This window comes from Verticillium alfalfae, genomic scaffold, assembly GCF_000150825.1.
Source record: "Verticillium alfalfae VaMs.102 supercont1.1 genomic scaffold, whole genome shotgun sequence".
Lineage (NCBI taxonomy): Eukaryota > Fungi > Ascomycota > Sordariomycetes > Glomerellales > Plectosphaerellaceae > Verticillium > Verticillium alfalfae.
Genome location: NW_003315038.1, coordinates 4,730,671 through 4,743,713, shown reverse-complemented (window position 1 = coordinate 4,743,713; position 13,043 = coordinate 4,730,671). Strand labels below are relative to the sequence as shown.

The 13,043-nt window shown below is 57.5% G+C and overlaps 8 protein-coding genes across 8 annotated transcripts; 5 read left to right on the top strand and 3 right to left on the bottom strand.

The window, feature by feature from the left end:
• Nucleotides 1–48: 48 nt before the first annotated feature.
• VDBG_01464 (alpha-ketoglutarate-dependent taurine dioxygenase) lies at nucleotides 49–884 on the top strand (the record flags this gene model as incomplete). The annotated part of the gene is made up of 2 exons (XM_003009735.1): nucleotides 49–517; nucleotides 580–884. The coding sequence occupies 2 exons, from the start codon at nucleotides 49–51 to the stop codon at nucleotides 882–884; spliced, it is 774 nt and encodes a 257-aa protein (XP_003009781.1).
• A 581-nt stretch (nucleotides 885–1,465) lies between these two features.
• Nucleotides 1,466–2,371, top strand: VDBG_01463 (acetylxylan esterase; the record flags this gene model as incomplete). The annotated part of the gene is made up of 2 exons (XM_003009734.1): nucleotides 1,466–1,987; nucleotides 2,048–2,371. The coding sequence occupies 2 exons, from the start codon at nucleotides 1,466–1,468 to the stop codon at nucleotides 2,369–2,371; spliced, it is 846 nt and encodes a 281-aa protein (XP_003009780.1).
• A 159-nt stretch (nucleotides 2,372–2,530) lies between these two features.
• Nucleotides 2,531–4,667, bottom strand: VDBG_01462 (urea active transporter; the record flags this gene model as incomplete). Its single annotated transcript, XM_003009733.1, has 4 exons — nucleotides 2,531–3,724; nucleotides 3,774–4,044; nucleotides 4,093–4,539; nucleotides 4,594–4,667. The coding sequence occupies 4 exons, from the start codon at nucleotides 4,665–4,667 to the stop codon at nucleotides 2,531–2,533; spliced, it is 1,986 nt and encodes a 661-aa protein (XP_003009779.1).
• Nucleotides 4,668–5,317: 650 nt separating this feature from the next.
• On the top strand, nucleotides 5,318–6,818 carry VDBG_01461 (pristinamycin IIA synthase subunit A; the record flags this gene model as incomplete). The annotated part of the gene is made up of 3 exons (XM_003009732.1): nucleotides 5,318–5,506; nucleotides 5,554–5,894; nucleotides 5,945–6,818. 3 exons carry the CDS (start codon nucleotides 5,318–5,320, stop codon nucleotides 6,816–6,818), a joined length of 1,404 nt encoding a protein of 467 aa, XP_003009778.1.
• Nucleotides 6,819–6,941: 123 nt separating this feature from the next.
• Nucleotides 6,942–8,001, bottom strand: VDBG_01460 (hypothetical protein; the record flags this gene model as incomplete). The annotated part of the gene is made up of 3 exons (XM_003009731.1): nucleotides 6,942–7,299; nucleotides 7,352–7,593; nucleotides 7,648–8,001. 3 exons carry the CDS (start codon nucleotides 7,999–8,001, stop codon nucleotides 6,990–6,992), a joined length of 906 nt encoding a protein of 301 aa, XP_003009777.1.
• A 527-nt stretch (nucleotides 8,002–8,528) lies between these two features.
• Nucleotides 8,529–9,351, bottom strand: VDBG_01459 (microsomal signal peptidase 18 kDa subunit; the record flags this gene model as incomplete). The annotated part of the gene is made up of 4 exons (XM_003009730.1): nucleotides 8,529–8,725; nucleotides 8,774–8,880; nucleotides 8,928–9,142; nucleotides 9,193–9,351. 4 exons carry the CDS (start codon nucleotides 9,271–9,273, stop codon nucleotides 8,610–8,612), a joined length of 519 nt encoding a protein of 172 aa, XP_003009776.1.
• Nucleotides 9,352–9,881: 530 nt separating this feature from the next.
• On the top strand, nucleotides 9,882–10,053 carry VDBG_01458 (conserved hypothetical protein; the record flags this gene model as incomplete). Its single annotated transcript, XM_003009729.1, has 2 exons — nucleotides 9,882–9,901; nucleotides 9,945–10,053. 2 exons carry the CDS (start codon nucleotides 9,882–9,884, stop codon nucleotides 10,051–10,053), a joined length of 129 nt encoding a protein of 42 aa, XP_003009775.1.
• Nucleotides 10,054–10,306: 253 nt separating this feature from the next.
• VDBG_01457 (conserved hypothetical protein) lies at nucleotides 10,307–11,126 on the top strand (the record flags this gene model as incomplete). Its single annotated transcript, XM_003009728.1, has 2 exons — nucleotides 10,307–10,844; nucleotides 10,890–11,126. The coding sequence occupies 2 exons, from the start codon at nucleotides 10,307–10,309 to the stop codon at nucleotides 10,991–10,993; spliced, it is 642 nt and encodes a 213-aa protein (XP_003009774.1).
• Nucleotides 11,127–13,043: the final 1,917 nt, after the last annotated feature.

Below are 13,043 nucleotides of genomic sequence, written 5' to 3'. Positions count from 1 at the left end.
ACGGAGCTCTCGGGATGCGTGAGTCGTCGTCGCTTGCTTTTGAGAGAGATGCAACGATTTGCTGACAACTCCCAGCCCTCGTCATCCTCCCTTCACGTGCACCCCCTGACCGAAGAAGGTAGCGAGCTTGGTGACCAGATCAGCGTCATCAGCTCCGAGAAGCAGAAGAAGGGCGGCGGCCTGACCCACCAGCTCTCCGACGTCAGCCGGTTCGCGAGCAACGGCTGGCATAGCGATATCACCTTTGAGCCGGTCCCCTCGGACTATGCCATGCTCAAGATCCACACGCTGCCGGCCACGGGCGGCGACACCATGTGGGCGAGCGGCTACGAGATTTACGATCGGCTGTCGCCCGCCATGCAGGTCTTCCTCGAGGGCCTCACGGCGACGCACGATGCAAAGTTCTTCCTTGACGAGGCTGAGCGTCTGGGAAACCCTATTCGTCAGGGCATCCGTGGCTCGCCCCTGAACCAGGGTGCGGGCCTCATGGCGGTGCACCCTGTCATTCGCACGAACCGTGAGTAGCAACGCCTTCCCATCGCAATCTCAATCTTTGCAAGCAATGCTGACCTCGAAAAGCCGTCACTGGGTGGAAGTCGGTCTACGTGAACAGGGGCTTCACAAAGCGCATCAACGGCGTGACCAAGGACGAGTCGGATGTTCTGCTGGCGTACATCTTCAACCTCTTGACGCAAAACCACGACGCCCAGGTGCGCTTCAAGTGGCGCAAGAACGACCTCGCCATCTGGGACAACAGGAGCACCTGGCACTGCGCGACGTACGACTACGACGAGGCCCGAGCCGGCGACCGCGTGTGCTCTCTGGGCGAGGCCCCGTACCTAGATGCCTCGAGCAAGGGGCGGAGGGAAGCATTGGGCCTCTGACTGGGGCGTAAGGCGTGAGGCGCGCAGCGTAAGATAATAATGAATGAATGCCCTCTTTTCTTTGCTCACTCCCGCTTTGACCGCGAGTCATGGCCTCGCATACTGTTGCATTGGCTGCCGGTTGTGATGGTTTGTGTGGGGAAACCCTGCTCAAGTCCCGACATCGAGGGGGATTAGCCTGAATTCAGCTCAAGCCTTCATCTATCCGCCCCTCGCGTGGCTTCAGGCAAGTCCGCGCACCCTCAACTATCGGGCAATTCAGCCGGCGTGAGGCTCTCCCGTCGACACCGCTCGCAGATGATCGAGCCAGGGGACGCGGCTAATGACAGCGTCCGCCACGTTTTGCGGTACCAAGCTTTCACGATGTTGTTTGCCGTGTGACCCGAGCACGGTCCAGCGGAATGCAACCGACACGGAGGTCGTCGGACGTTGCTCCTTTTGTAGCGGGATCAAGCAATCTCCCGAAGACGTTGAGATGGGGTCTGACGGGGGCTTTTTGCAGTGTCCGAAGCATATAAAAGGGTCGTCGCCGAGCCCTGGGAGAAGGGAGACATGACGCCTCACTCATCCACACCATCACAATGCAGACGTTCGCTCTCCTCCTCGCCGCCCAGGCCCTAGTCGCTTCGGCGGGTCTTATTGAGCGCCAGAGCTGCCCCAGTATCCACGTTTTCGGCGCCCGTGAAACCACCGTCGGGCCCGGCTATGGCTCGGCCGGCACCGTTGTCAACCTCATCCTGAACGCGTACCCCGGCTCGACTGCCGAGGCCATCGTGTACCCAGCGTGCGGCGGCCAGAGCTCCTGCGGCGGCATCAGCTACGGCAACTCGGCCATGCAGGGCACCAACGCTGTCGCCTCGGCTGTCAACAGCTTCAACCAGAGGTGCCCGAACACGCAGATTGTTCTCGTCGGGTACTCCCAGGGCGGCCAGATCATGGACAATGCCCTGTGCGGCGGCGGCGACCCGGGCTCCGGCATCACCAACACGGCCGTGCCCCTGACTGCGAGTGCCGTCACTGCCGTCAAGGCTGCCATCCTCATGGGCAGCCCACGGTACCGGGCTGGGTTCCCGTACAACGTCGGCACCTGCACGGCGCAAGGGGTGAGTTCATCTGCATCTGTTGTTCAGCTGGCATCGTGAAACTTCAGCTAACCATGTCAGTTCGCCGCGCGTCCTGCCGGCTTCGTCTGTCCCTCGGGCAGCAAGATTCAGAACTACTGCGACTCGCCCGACCCGTACTGCTGCACTGGTAACAACCAGGCCGTTCACCAGGGATACGGCGGCGTCTACGGCCAGGCGGCACTGACATTTGTGCGAAGCAAGTTGAACTCCGGGGGGAGTCCACCCACGACGCCCCCGACCACACCCCCGACCACACCTCCCACGACGCCCCCGCCCTCAGGCAGCTGCCGCAGCGCTTTACGGGCAGTGCGGTGGTCAGGGCTGGGAACGGAAGCAAAGTGCTGCCCCGCAGGGTACGTGTAGGAGCCTCCGAACCAGTGGTACTCCACAGGTGTCTTGTAAAAAGGCAGCTTTCCACGCCACGACTGGTCTAGGGGCTGGCACGACAAACACGGCATTGAGGGATTTAGCATTATGCCTGCTTTAGCTACAAATGCCTCACAATGACATTACTCCTTCTGGTCATAGGCACGGACTCGGCGGCGTCGCGGGTTCCTCGCTTTCGCTCGTCTCGGGCTTCTTGCTGCGCCCCCGTAGTGTTTGAATGACATCCACGATTTGCTTGCGCCCGTCGATGATTGGGAAAAAGCCGGCGACAAACATTGTGATCCACACCCAGATAATGGCAAGGACAAGCCAGGCCACAAAGAAGCTCTCACTAAAGACATACTTGGCCGCGTACATTGGCAGAGGCCACAGGACCCAGTGTCCGAAGAACGTGGCGAGCGACCAGTACGCACTGAGGCGGCCCCAACGTTTGAGCTGGGCCTTGTTTGTCTGATAGTCCGATTCCTCGACATTCTGTGTCGTACCATCGAGAGTGAGCTTCTCGTTGCGGAAGTCGGCCCAGTTGAAATTGGCAGGCTTCACGAGAGAAATAACGACAGAGTAGAGCGCCGGGCTTAACGCAGATGCCGTCGTGCCCCAGGTGCAGGGGGCCGCTTGACCGGTGGATGCGACGCTGATCTCGCCAAAGAGCGCTTGAGCAGTGCCGAGCCAGACAGCAAGACCAGTGAAGAGACCGAGGATGGGCGAGACGACAGCAGCCACGGTAGACTGTTTCTTCCAGAGAATAGCAAAGGTCGTCGGGAAGATGCCGGGGCATGTCAAGACGCCCAGCATGTACAGCGTCCAGCCGAGATCGACCTTGCCATAGTGAAGCACGGTTGAGAAGCAAGCAGAGAAGAGGCCAAAAAAGACGACGCCGATGTGACTCCATCGAATGACATCCCGGTCGGTAGCGGCCTTGTTGATGTACTGGCGGTAAATGTCAAAGCTGATGATGGACGAGACGGCAATGACCTGGGCCGACAGCGTCGACGTGACGGCCATGAAGGTGATGAGCAGGATCGCCGTGGCGCCACCCTTGCCGGCAATGGCAATGGCGGCGTACGGGAGCACAAGGCCATTGGAGATTTCCGTGCCGGACATGCGTCGAGGATACGTCGGGAAGATCTCCTCGCCTTCAAGACCCAGGGCTACAAAGCTCATCAGCGTTCCCAGGCACCAGGGGATGCCAAAGTAGGCAATACCCCCAATGACGTACCCAGGTACGACGGCCTGGGGACGAGCGGCAAAGGCCTTGACAAAGAAGCCCGTGTCCATGACGACGAGGCCAAAGTTGGCGAGAACGTGGATGATGCCGAACAGCATGGCCTGTGAATTTCAGCGGTGAAGAGATAGTTCATGAGGGCGGCAGACGTACGCCGTGGCTCGTCATGGTCAGGTAGGAGCCGTTGTGGTTACCGCTGACGGGGTGTGCCTCGCCAGCGGCCACAATCAGCTCATAGAGATGGGCAGGCGACGAAATCTCGGGCGTCAAGAAGGCCTTGATCGTGAAGAAGCAAATGATGATAGTGATGATGAACGTATGGACATAGTCGGTGAGGAACGTGGCCTTGATGCCGCCAACAAAGGTGTACAAAATGACACCGACGGGGAGGAGGAACGTTGCGGCAATGACGTGCATGCCAGAGCTACATAGTCAGCTCATGCCAGGATAGGGGTGAACGACAAAGACGTACAGCGCTGAGATGGCTGCGCTCGCGCCCAGCAGCATGTTGGCGACGGCGATAATGTTGTTGATGAGGCACAGTACGATCCAGACAATGTGGCCAACCTTGCCGTAGCGGATGCGGATAATCTCGAGCAGGGTGTGCGCCTGGGGGACACGCATTTTGCAGGCGATACCCAGGAGAGAGAAGAAGACAATCATGGGGGAACAGCCTGCGGCGAACCAAAAGGGACCGGCGACGCCAAAGTTGTAGCCGACGAGGGTACTTCCCAACATAGCCGTGCTCCAGAGCCACGACGAGATGACGGCCGAACTCGTGAGACCAGTGCTGACAGTCCTGTTGGCTGTGATGAACATCTCCGTCTTCTTGTTGTCTTCACCGACCGTACGCTTGAGGATGTGGGTAATGCCAATCATGACGGCAGCAAAGATGAAGCCGATGACGACGACAACGATGCTAAGAAAGGTCAGTCGAACACGAGCACGAGCACGATATCTGAGCGACACTCACTATGCAGCGAACTGCGGGAGAGGCGGTGCCACGACGCTGCCGGAAGCATCGCCCGATGCTGCACCTCCAGCCATGTTGTTCGCTTGGCAGTGTGTGACTGAAGCAGGATGGTACGGACAACAGCGAATAGCGATACCGAAAGAAGCGAGACGGGGAGAACGAAACCAGAACGCTGGGACTGCCTCTTGATATCGACCTGCGATCGAGCCCGAGACAACGCACGTGGCAGGCATCCGAACGCGCGGGTCAACATCCCACGCTCAAGATGAGGGCACGCCGCTAAATATGTCGTGATTGCATCGGTACCCAACGAGGAGGTGATCCTGCGAGACTCGGGTTCACCACCGTATGGCCCAGATAAGATTGTTCGAATGTTTGAAGGAAGATGGCCCCATTGATCTTCAAACCAGCACGACCGACATCGCTCGGCAGTTGTGCGACATACATTGCGTGTAAGACGATTGGTCGGCATGCGCCATCGGAACTTGTTCGCCGGGCATCTCATTGCGCGGGTGTATCGCGCCATCGCGATGCGACATGGGTCATCGAGGGGTAGTCGGCGGGGGTCATTTGAGGACGAACATTTCGGCACAGGCTATTGAAAGGCTATTCAGCCGTTCAGTCATTGTGTATTAAAGAGCAAGGAGATTCGCGTCGAGAACGGGGATCGCGTTGAGCACACCATTGAGACAGAGAGAAGACACTCGCCGCAATCACCAGCACCATGGCTTCCCCCAAGAAGCAGCTCATTCTGAATGCCTTTGTCGAGTCATGCAGCGGCCATCAGTCGCCGGGGCTCTGGCGGCACCCGGATGACCACTCGTCCGAGTTCAACAACATTAAGCACTGGGTGAAGTTGGCTCAGCTGCTGGAGAAGGGCGGCTTCCACGGCATGTTCATCGCTGATGTGCTGGTGAGTGATGATGTCTGTTCATGGTGAAATGCATCCTGACAGTCTAGGGCGCCTACGATGTGTACAAGGGACCCAAGAACCCTGATCCTGCCATTGTTTCTGGAGCGCAGTGGCCGGTCAACGAACCGTTGATGACAGTGTCAGCCATGGCTGCGGCGACGGAGAGTCTGGGTTTCGGCGTCACGGTCGCAACGACCTACGAACAGCCGTACCACCTCGCGCGTCGTCTCAGCACTCTTGACCACTTGACGGGAGGGCGTGTCGGCTGGAACATTGTCACGGGCTACCTCGATTCGGCGGCCCGTAACCTTGGCCACACCCAACAGCCGGAGCACGACGAGCGATACGTCATGGCTGAGGAGTATGTCGAGGTCATGTACAAGCTTTGGTGAGCCTCGATTTTCCACGTCATGCATCTCAATATAGCTGACAACCCAGGCAATCCTCGTGGCGAGATGACGCCGTCAAGCTGAACCGCGAGACGGGCATCTATACGGACCCCAAGCTCGTCCGGACGATTGATCACGTCGGCAAGTTTTACCAGGTGCCGGGCCCCCACATTTGTGAGCCGTCGCCGCAGAGAACACCGGTCATTCTTCAGGCCGGCACTTCACGGGCTGGAAAGGCATTTGCGGCGAAGAACGCCGAGGCCATCTTCGTCGCTGGCCATTCGCCATCTGTCATTGCCAAGAACATTGCCGAGATCAGAGCGGCGGCGCGGGATGAGTACGGGCGTGACCCTGCCTCCATCAAGTTCCTTGCTCTGCTGTGCCCGGTCATTGCGAGCACGCAGGAGAAGGCGCAGGCGAGGTACGAGGAATTCCTCAGTTATGGCTCCGAGGACGGTGCTCTGGCCCTCTTCGGTGGATGGACGGGCATCGACCTGGCCAAGTACGGCGACGACGAAGAGCTGCGGCACGTAGAGTCGAATGCCATACGGTCAGCAGTCGAAGCCTGGAGCAAGTCAGCGCCGGGCGTGGCCAAGTGGACAAAGCACACGGTGGGCAATCACATCAAGGTCGGTGGACTCGGCGCGACGGTCGTGGGTACGCCGGACTTTGTTGCAGACGAGATGGAGAGGTGGGTGGCTGAAGCCGATGTTGACGGGTTCAATCTCGCGTACGCGCTGATGCCTGGTTCCTTTGAGGACATCATCTCTGACCTGTTCCCCGTTTTGAGGCAACGCGGGCTGCTGTGGGAGGGATACGCCGTTCCCGGCGGCACGTACCGAGAGAACCTGCGTGGCGAGAAGGGTGCGGCACGACCTCCGCCTGACCATCCAGCGGCCAAGTTCCACTGGAAAGCTGAATGAGAATATGTCTGCCGCTGTGCAAGCTATGTTACGTTTGTCTAGTGACTTGACTTGAAAGCAGATTCGCAGATACCTAATCGGATCACTTGTGCTAAAAGGTGCGCATATGGGCAAGAATGTATTCAGGGTATCAAAATATGGATTAGACATTAGATCGGCTCGACAACCGGCTCAAGATTGCTGTTGGTGAGGGTTTCCCGGACCGTAGAACGATCCATCGGCAGGCGACATGACTGGATGTGCTGGTGCGCCGCCTGTGACTGGGGCCTTATGGTCTCGCGCGGGAGGATATTGAGGGGCGCCGTCATGTACACGAGGCATAGGCATAGCTTGCGGATACTGCTGCATCAGCGAGGCCTGCGCCTGCGGCATGACATAAAAGGGGCCGCCGTTTCCAGTCATGACAAAAATCTGCCGCTGCTGACGGTTGCGCTGATTGGTCTCGACACAGGCGCGGACGAACAAGGTAAAGGTGACGAGGCTGGGACATGTCAGCAATGGTCACTCGTCAACAAGAGCCAGACAAAACTCACAACGCAGCCGCGCTGGTGCCGATGATGCCATAATTAAGGCCCATGCCATAGTCAAAGTCCGAGCTGTCTCGGTATTGACCTCGGTAGAAGGAGAACATGCCCATGCAGACAATACCTAGAGCCCAGTACAGCCACGTGACAAGGTGGACGCCGACGTGAGCTCCTGGGTGGATTCCCTGCTTGCCGCCTCGCGCGCAGAGAGTAATGAACTCTGCTGTCTCCCACAGGACACACATGCAAGCCTGGGCAGTCAGCACAAGGACACGTCCAACGAGTATGCTGGTCAAAGTACGCACCGGTGGCAGGCTCAGAGCCAACGGAAGATGGCCAGCGTAGAGTGCGACGGAGATGAGAGCGATTGTCAGGGCAATGACGATGATGGCACAGGCGAGCTCGACCGATCGCAACACAATCTTGGCAATGTGCCACGATCTCGTGAACGGGATGATGCGAGGTTCGCGCGGCCCAGGTCCGTAGAGCGGTGGCTGCGGCGGATAAAGATATGGCTGTTGCACGAATGATTGCACGTTGTTGATCAGCGGCGGCTGGGTTCGGCGGGCAACCGTCGGCTGGGCATTGGGGGCGGGCGTCGTTGATCTCTCTGAAGAAAGGTGCGCCGCTGCGCTCGACTCTGCCGCTTTGGACTGCATGTCTCCCAAATCGCCGAGGTAATTGTATGTCGTGAATCGGTTTGATGGTGTCAATGAGCGCGACAGAGTGAAAGAAGAGAAGGAAGAGAAGGAAAAGAAGCGACAGACTCGGCGCAACGACCGTACAGGCGACGCGACGAAATGGAAATCATCGCGGGAGGGGGACCCTTTCCTTTTACAGCTAACAAACAGGCAGGCATCGTCTTCCTCCATACACTCAGCGCGCTGTGCCGTCGATAGCGGCGAGTCTAGCCCGCTTCGGAGCAGCCCCTGGCTCCAATACTCAGAGCCCCCTGGCCGTTGCCAAGCGCTTGTCAACGGCTCCCTGGATCCACGCAGGGTCATTGGACAACAAGTGGCGCCGCTCCACGGTTAAGGCTACGGGCGCCGAGCAATCTCGTTTCTGGTCCACTGCACTGCATATGGTCTGCGCAGGTGTGCTCAGGTTTCTAGGTGTGATTCCAGTCAGTAGTTAGAGGGCTGACGGCTGCATCGTTCGCAATCCCTCTCCTCGACATCCACAATCGATCGTCAAGCGTGTCAAATATTTGGCAAGGCCAAGCTCCAGGGCAGCCGATGGTATCAATTCCGCGTCAGTCGAGGGTCCGCTATTCTCTCTGCAGCACAACAACAAGTCCCATGATTCCCAGCATAACCGTCTTTAGCCAAGGGTGTTCCGAGAGGAGGATCGTGACGTATCCGACAAAGGGAATGTAGGCAACCACTGCAACGTGTTAGTCGGGACTGGCAAGGGGTGCTTCTGGTAACGTGCCGCTGCCAATGATGTCCTGTCTCTCCAAGTAGTCCTGTCCGCGCGCGTAGAGCTCCGTGTCGTCGGCTGCATTGTTGTCGCCCTTGGTAAGCAGCTTGGCCGAGGCGCTGCTTTTGTCAGTCCGGCCATCGACAAAGTCCCAGAGGGTACGCACCCAGCTCCAAACTTCCGCACGATGCGGTGGACAATCGGGATGTCCTTGTCCTTGACATTGTACACGACAACTTCGCCAACATCGGTCTCGCGGAGAAGGTTTCGGTTCCAGAGGAAGAGGAGGTCGCCACGCTGGAAGGCGGGCTCCATGGAGCCGGAAAGAACGACAACGATGGGCGAGGGAGAGTCGGTAATCACGGAAAGACCTTTCCACATCTGCAGGTCAAGGTCAGCAAGGTCAGCGATCAGGGCGGCGAGCCACGAACCATAAAGGCCGTCGACAGGATGAGGCCGAAGTTGAGGAGTTGGGCAGCCGCCTGCCGCGGGTTCTTGAGGCTGGAGAGCATGATGACTGTCGAAGCACGTCTTTTCGGGCTATGGACGTCGGGTTTGCGAGCTGGACGGCGTCGCGGGGTTCTTTGTTCGCGGAGTGGGATGGACAGCTTGGAGGCAGCTCGCGATAAAGCTTGAAGCTTAGTTCAGGCCAGCGAGGCTCATGCACGGACCAGGTGGGCCACCCCACTGCTGCCTTTCACGCCAAACCCCAACCTTGAGATGGTCGAATACATCCCTGGAGCCGGACTGTGAGTGACGTCTCAATCATTGTGTTGGTTCTGTAAAAGCCACCTGAATGGAAAGCAGCGTATAACTTCACTAGGCAGTTACCACTACATTCGTGGCATCGTTCGAGGAAAGCGCAGCACGTGTCGCTCTTGCCACATACATCAGTAGAAAGGCAGCCATCATCACCAACCAAGAGGGACGAAAGCCATTTCAAGCTCAACCATAGAATGCCCGAATCAACACACTCTGCATCACCAGTACATGTCCGACGTTTGTTCGTGACCAGCATCACTTTCAACATTCGCTATCGACGCATCGCCCGCAATGGATGAATCGTCAATCACCACGCCCCTGCTCGCGCCTCCCAGCGGATTACCCACGCCAGCTGCATATGGCCGAACCCAGGATCACGTATGTTCGAGCGATCACTTCGCTACTTCGCTAACCATCGCAGCCTGCATTCCTTCGAGTGTGCCATTCGCCGTGGCGATAGCTTCCCCAGAATGCACTCTTCTACATCCGTGGCTTCCTCCTCGCCTACCTCATTGCCGCCAGCATCATGATCCTCGACTACAAGGTGGAGCAGGAAGAGTCCAAGTTCTCGGACTGGCGCATCATCTTTGAGCTCGAAATCATCAGCTTCGGCCTTCTCCTGGCTTACCACGCGACCGTCTTTGTATGCCACCCGGTCACGGCCTTGGGTGCAAGCTAACCAGACAGTCCTGGACCTTTACCCACCTCTACTTCCCGCGCATTGAAGATCGCCGATCCGGCTGGGAGTATCGGGTCCTGCGGTTCCTCTCGCTTCCAGCCAACATGAACAGCCTCCGGAAGCAGTTCTACTTTACGCTCTTCTACTTTTTGACGTCCATCTTCGCTATCATCAACACGATACTGTACTTTTTCGTCACGCTGCCTCACGCAGGCTCTGGGGATGACAGCTCACCTGCTGAGCCAGAACCTTCAGGTCTGGGCATATCAAAGTCGCCCACAGAGCTTCGAGACTTTGGCATCAGTCAGTCACCTCTTCTGCCTTACGGCACTGCCGGAAAGACGCCACTCACGGACATGTTTGGTGAGGGTTGGTTTGAGGCTTTTGCAATACTGAACCTCTTCGTCATCTCCACTTTGATAGTTCTCGTCGAGATTCTGTTTCTCAACAGCGTCAAGCGTCCATATGCCATTGGTGCCCACATCTTCGGGCTCCTTTTCCTTTCCGGGCTCTACGTAGCTTGGGCTGCTGTTGGCAGGACCGTCACGGGAACCGGTCCTTTCTGGCTAGACGGTGATGAGGCAGGTTCGCGGGAGGCTGTTATCGCAAACACGATTGGTTTTGTCGTGCTGTCGCCGTTCAGTATGTTGTGGCCTACTTCTGGAGGATGCCACTGACAATGGACAGTATTTGCCCTCGTCTACGGCTTTATCGCGATTCGAGAGACAATTGTCAAGTCATTCCAGCTTTCTCGCATGCGAATTGCTGCCGCCGCCGCTCGCGATGATTAAATGGGGGGTTGCGAGCAGGATGTGTGTGGACAACAGAGAGAAGTGGTAGGATCTGGAGGAGCGTCCGCGGCTGTGCGGTCCACCTAGAACTGATTCGTCTTGCGTATCCTAATAAAACCATGCTTCCAACCCATACTTGTTCTCAGCTGGAGGCACGGGCGTGTTCTTGCTGTAGAGCCGTCACCAACGAACAAACCCAAACATTCACGGATACACTGGTCAACAGTCGTATCCCTCATTCCAACTCGCTGTCTGTTGGTGATGGAAGTAAATGGTTTTCGACAACCCAATTCGAGGAGACTTCTGTGACAATCTGCCCCGAGCGTCATAAGCTGTTTGTTAATTCATCGTTCCTTCTATGCCACAAACCTCTTGAAGGTGATACAGGTGCATGCATAGCTACATCGCGGTTTGATTGAACATGCGTGGATATTGCCCAGACTTTATTCTTAGCCTCGTCTTGTTAAGATCACAGGATGCTATAGCTGTAAGTTTGTACACTATCTACGCCCAGTCGGCGACTGTGCGTGAAACCACCGAAAAATACGCAAGCGACATCCTCAAGCACCCCTACCTTCACAATGATGCTGCTCCGAGCATGAGTCGCGACATCATCTTTTCCTAACTTCTGTATTTCCCTCCAGCTTGTTGACTAAGTTGCGAGACGCTATTCTGATTTCTTGCACTACATCGCACCAATGTCGTTGGCATTCGATCCGTACGTCCGCGTTCTGGCCTTGAGGAAGCCGTCAGCCAGGCGGTCACGCGGTCAAAAGTGGTAACCGTTGGGTAGCGGTGACATTGCTTTTCTTTGACGGCCTAGGCCCAACTGCAGTTCCGAATTGAAGCCCGAAGTAACTCGACGCTGTCGGCAGCTGTCCCGTGATCCTCGTCGCCCCATGTTGACTGCGGATGGCCCCGAAGCCCGTGCTCGAGACATGGTTTGGAGCCGGTAAGACCCCCGTCGAAGCATTCAGCAGAGCACTCGTTGACAATCGGGATTACCCGCCCAATGGGGTCCGGGCGAGTGAAGCCAAGTCTTGAGACCTCATCAGACATTTTGCTTGTTCAGCATTTGCCTGCGAGTACACGACACAAGCGGGGTAATCGTGGTCAACAGTGACGAAGTCAGGCTGTGGACGATCACGTGAACGTCCACGGGATTTCGGCAGCTGTCTGATGTGTCGTGCTGCGCTGTCGTGCTGTGCTGTGCAGTGCTGTGTAGTGCTATGCTGGCACGTCCTCGCTGATCCCTTGGCCTAGAACCCTCGTCGGGCGCTTCAGCTCGACTGCTGCCTGAGCCGGGTGTCCTCGATGACCAAGCCGAGTCACGAGTGCCATTGGGCTCTCTGACCGCCGCCAATGCCCAATCGACGAAAGCATGTTGCGTTCGCTGACTGGATGGTCGAGGACGGGCTGTGCAGATTGTCACGGTGGTACAACCCGAGCCAGTGGTGTTGTTGTTGACGCGGAGCACGCCCAGCCACCGGGGCCCCTGTTAGTGCCCGTGCCTGCCCCTGGCCTGGCGTAGCCCCTCCCCCGCCCTCACAAGGCAGCACTAGATAAATAACACGGGCAGCCCCCGCCATCACGGACTTGTGTTTGGTTTCCCCCCTCCCCCCCTCTTCACCACAGCAAACTGGGTCGCAAAGTCACACCTGGGATATCTCCTAGTCCGCTCGTTTACACGTCCTTCTCTGAGATATTTTCCACCCGGGCCCTCCGTCAATCATTTGTTCGTGCGTTTTCTCTCTCTCCCCCCTCTCTCTCCGAATCTCCTCTCGCCGCTCTTTTCGTCGCTCTCTACAAGTACGATCAACGACACGCTGTCTTTCGATAATCCCGAGCACTCGCCAACCTTTTTCTTCCTCGCAACAGCAACCATGTTCAAGCGCTCGTTCAGGTCGCAAGACCCCAGCCGAGTCGACAAGGCTGCGCGCCTCAAGAAGAACAACTCAGTCCGGGATCCCCAGAAGCTGTCGAGACTGCAACGGTCGCTCACCGAGGAGACTCAGGCCAAGCCGGTGCCAGCACCGGCGGTCAAGAGCAC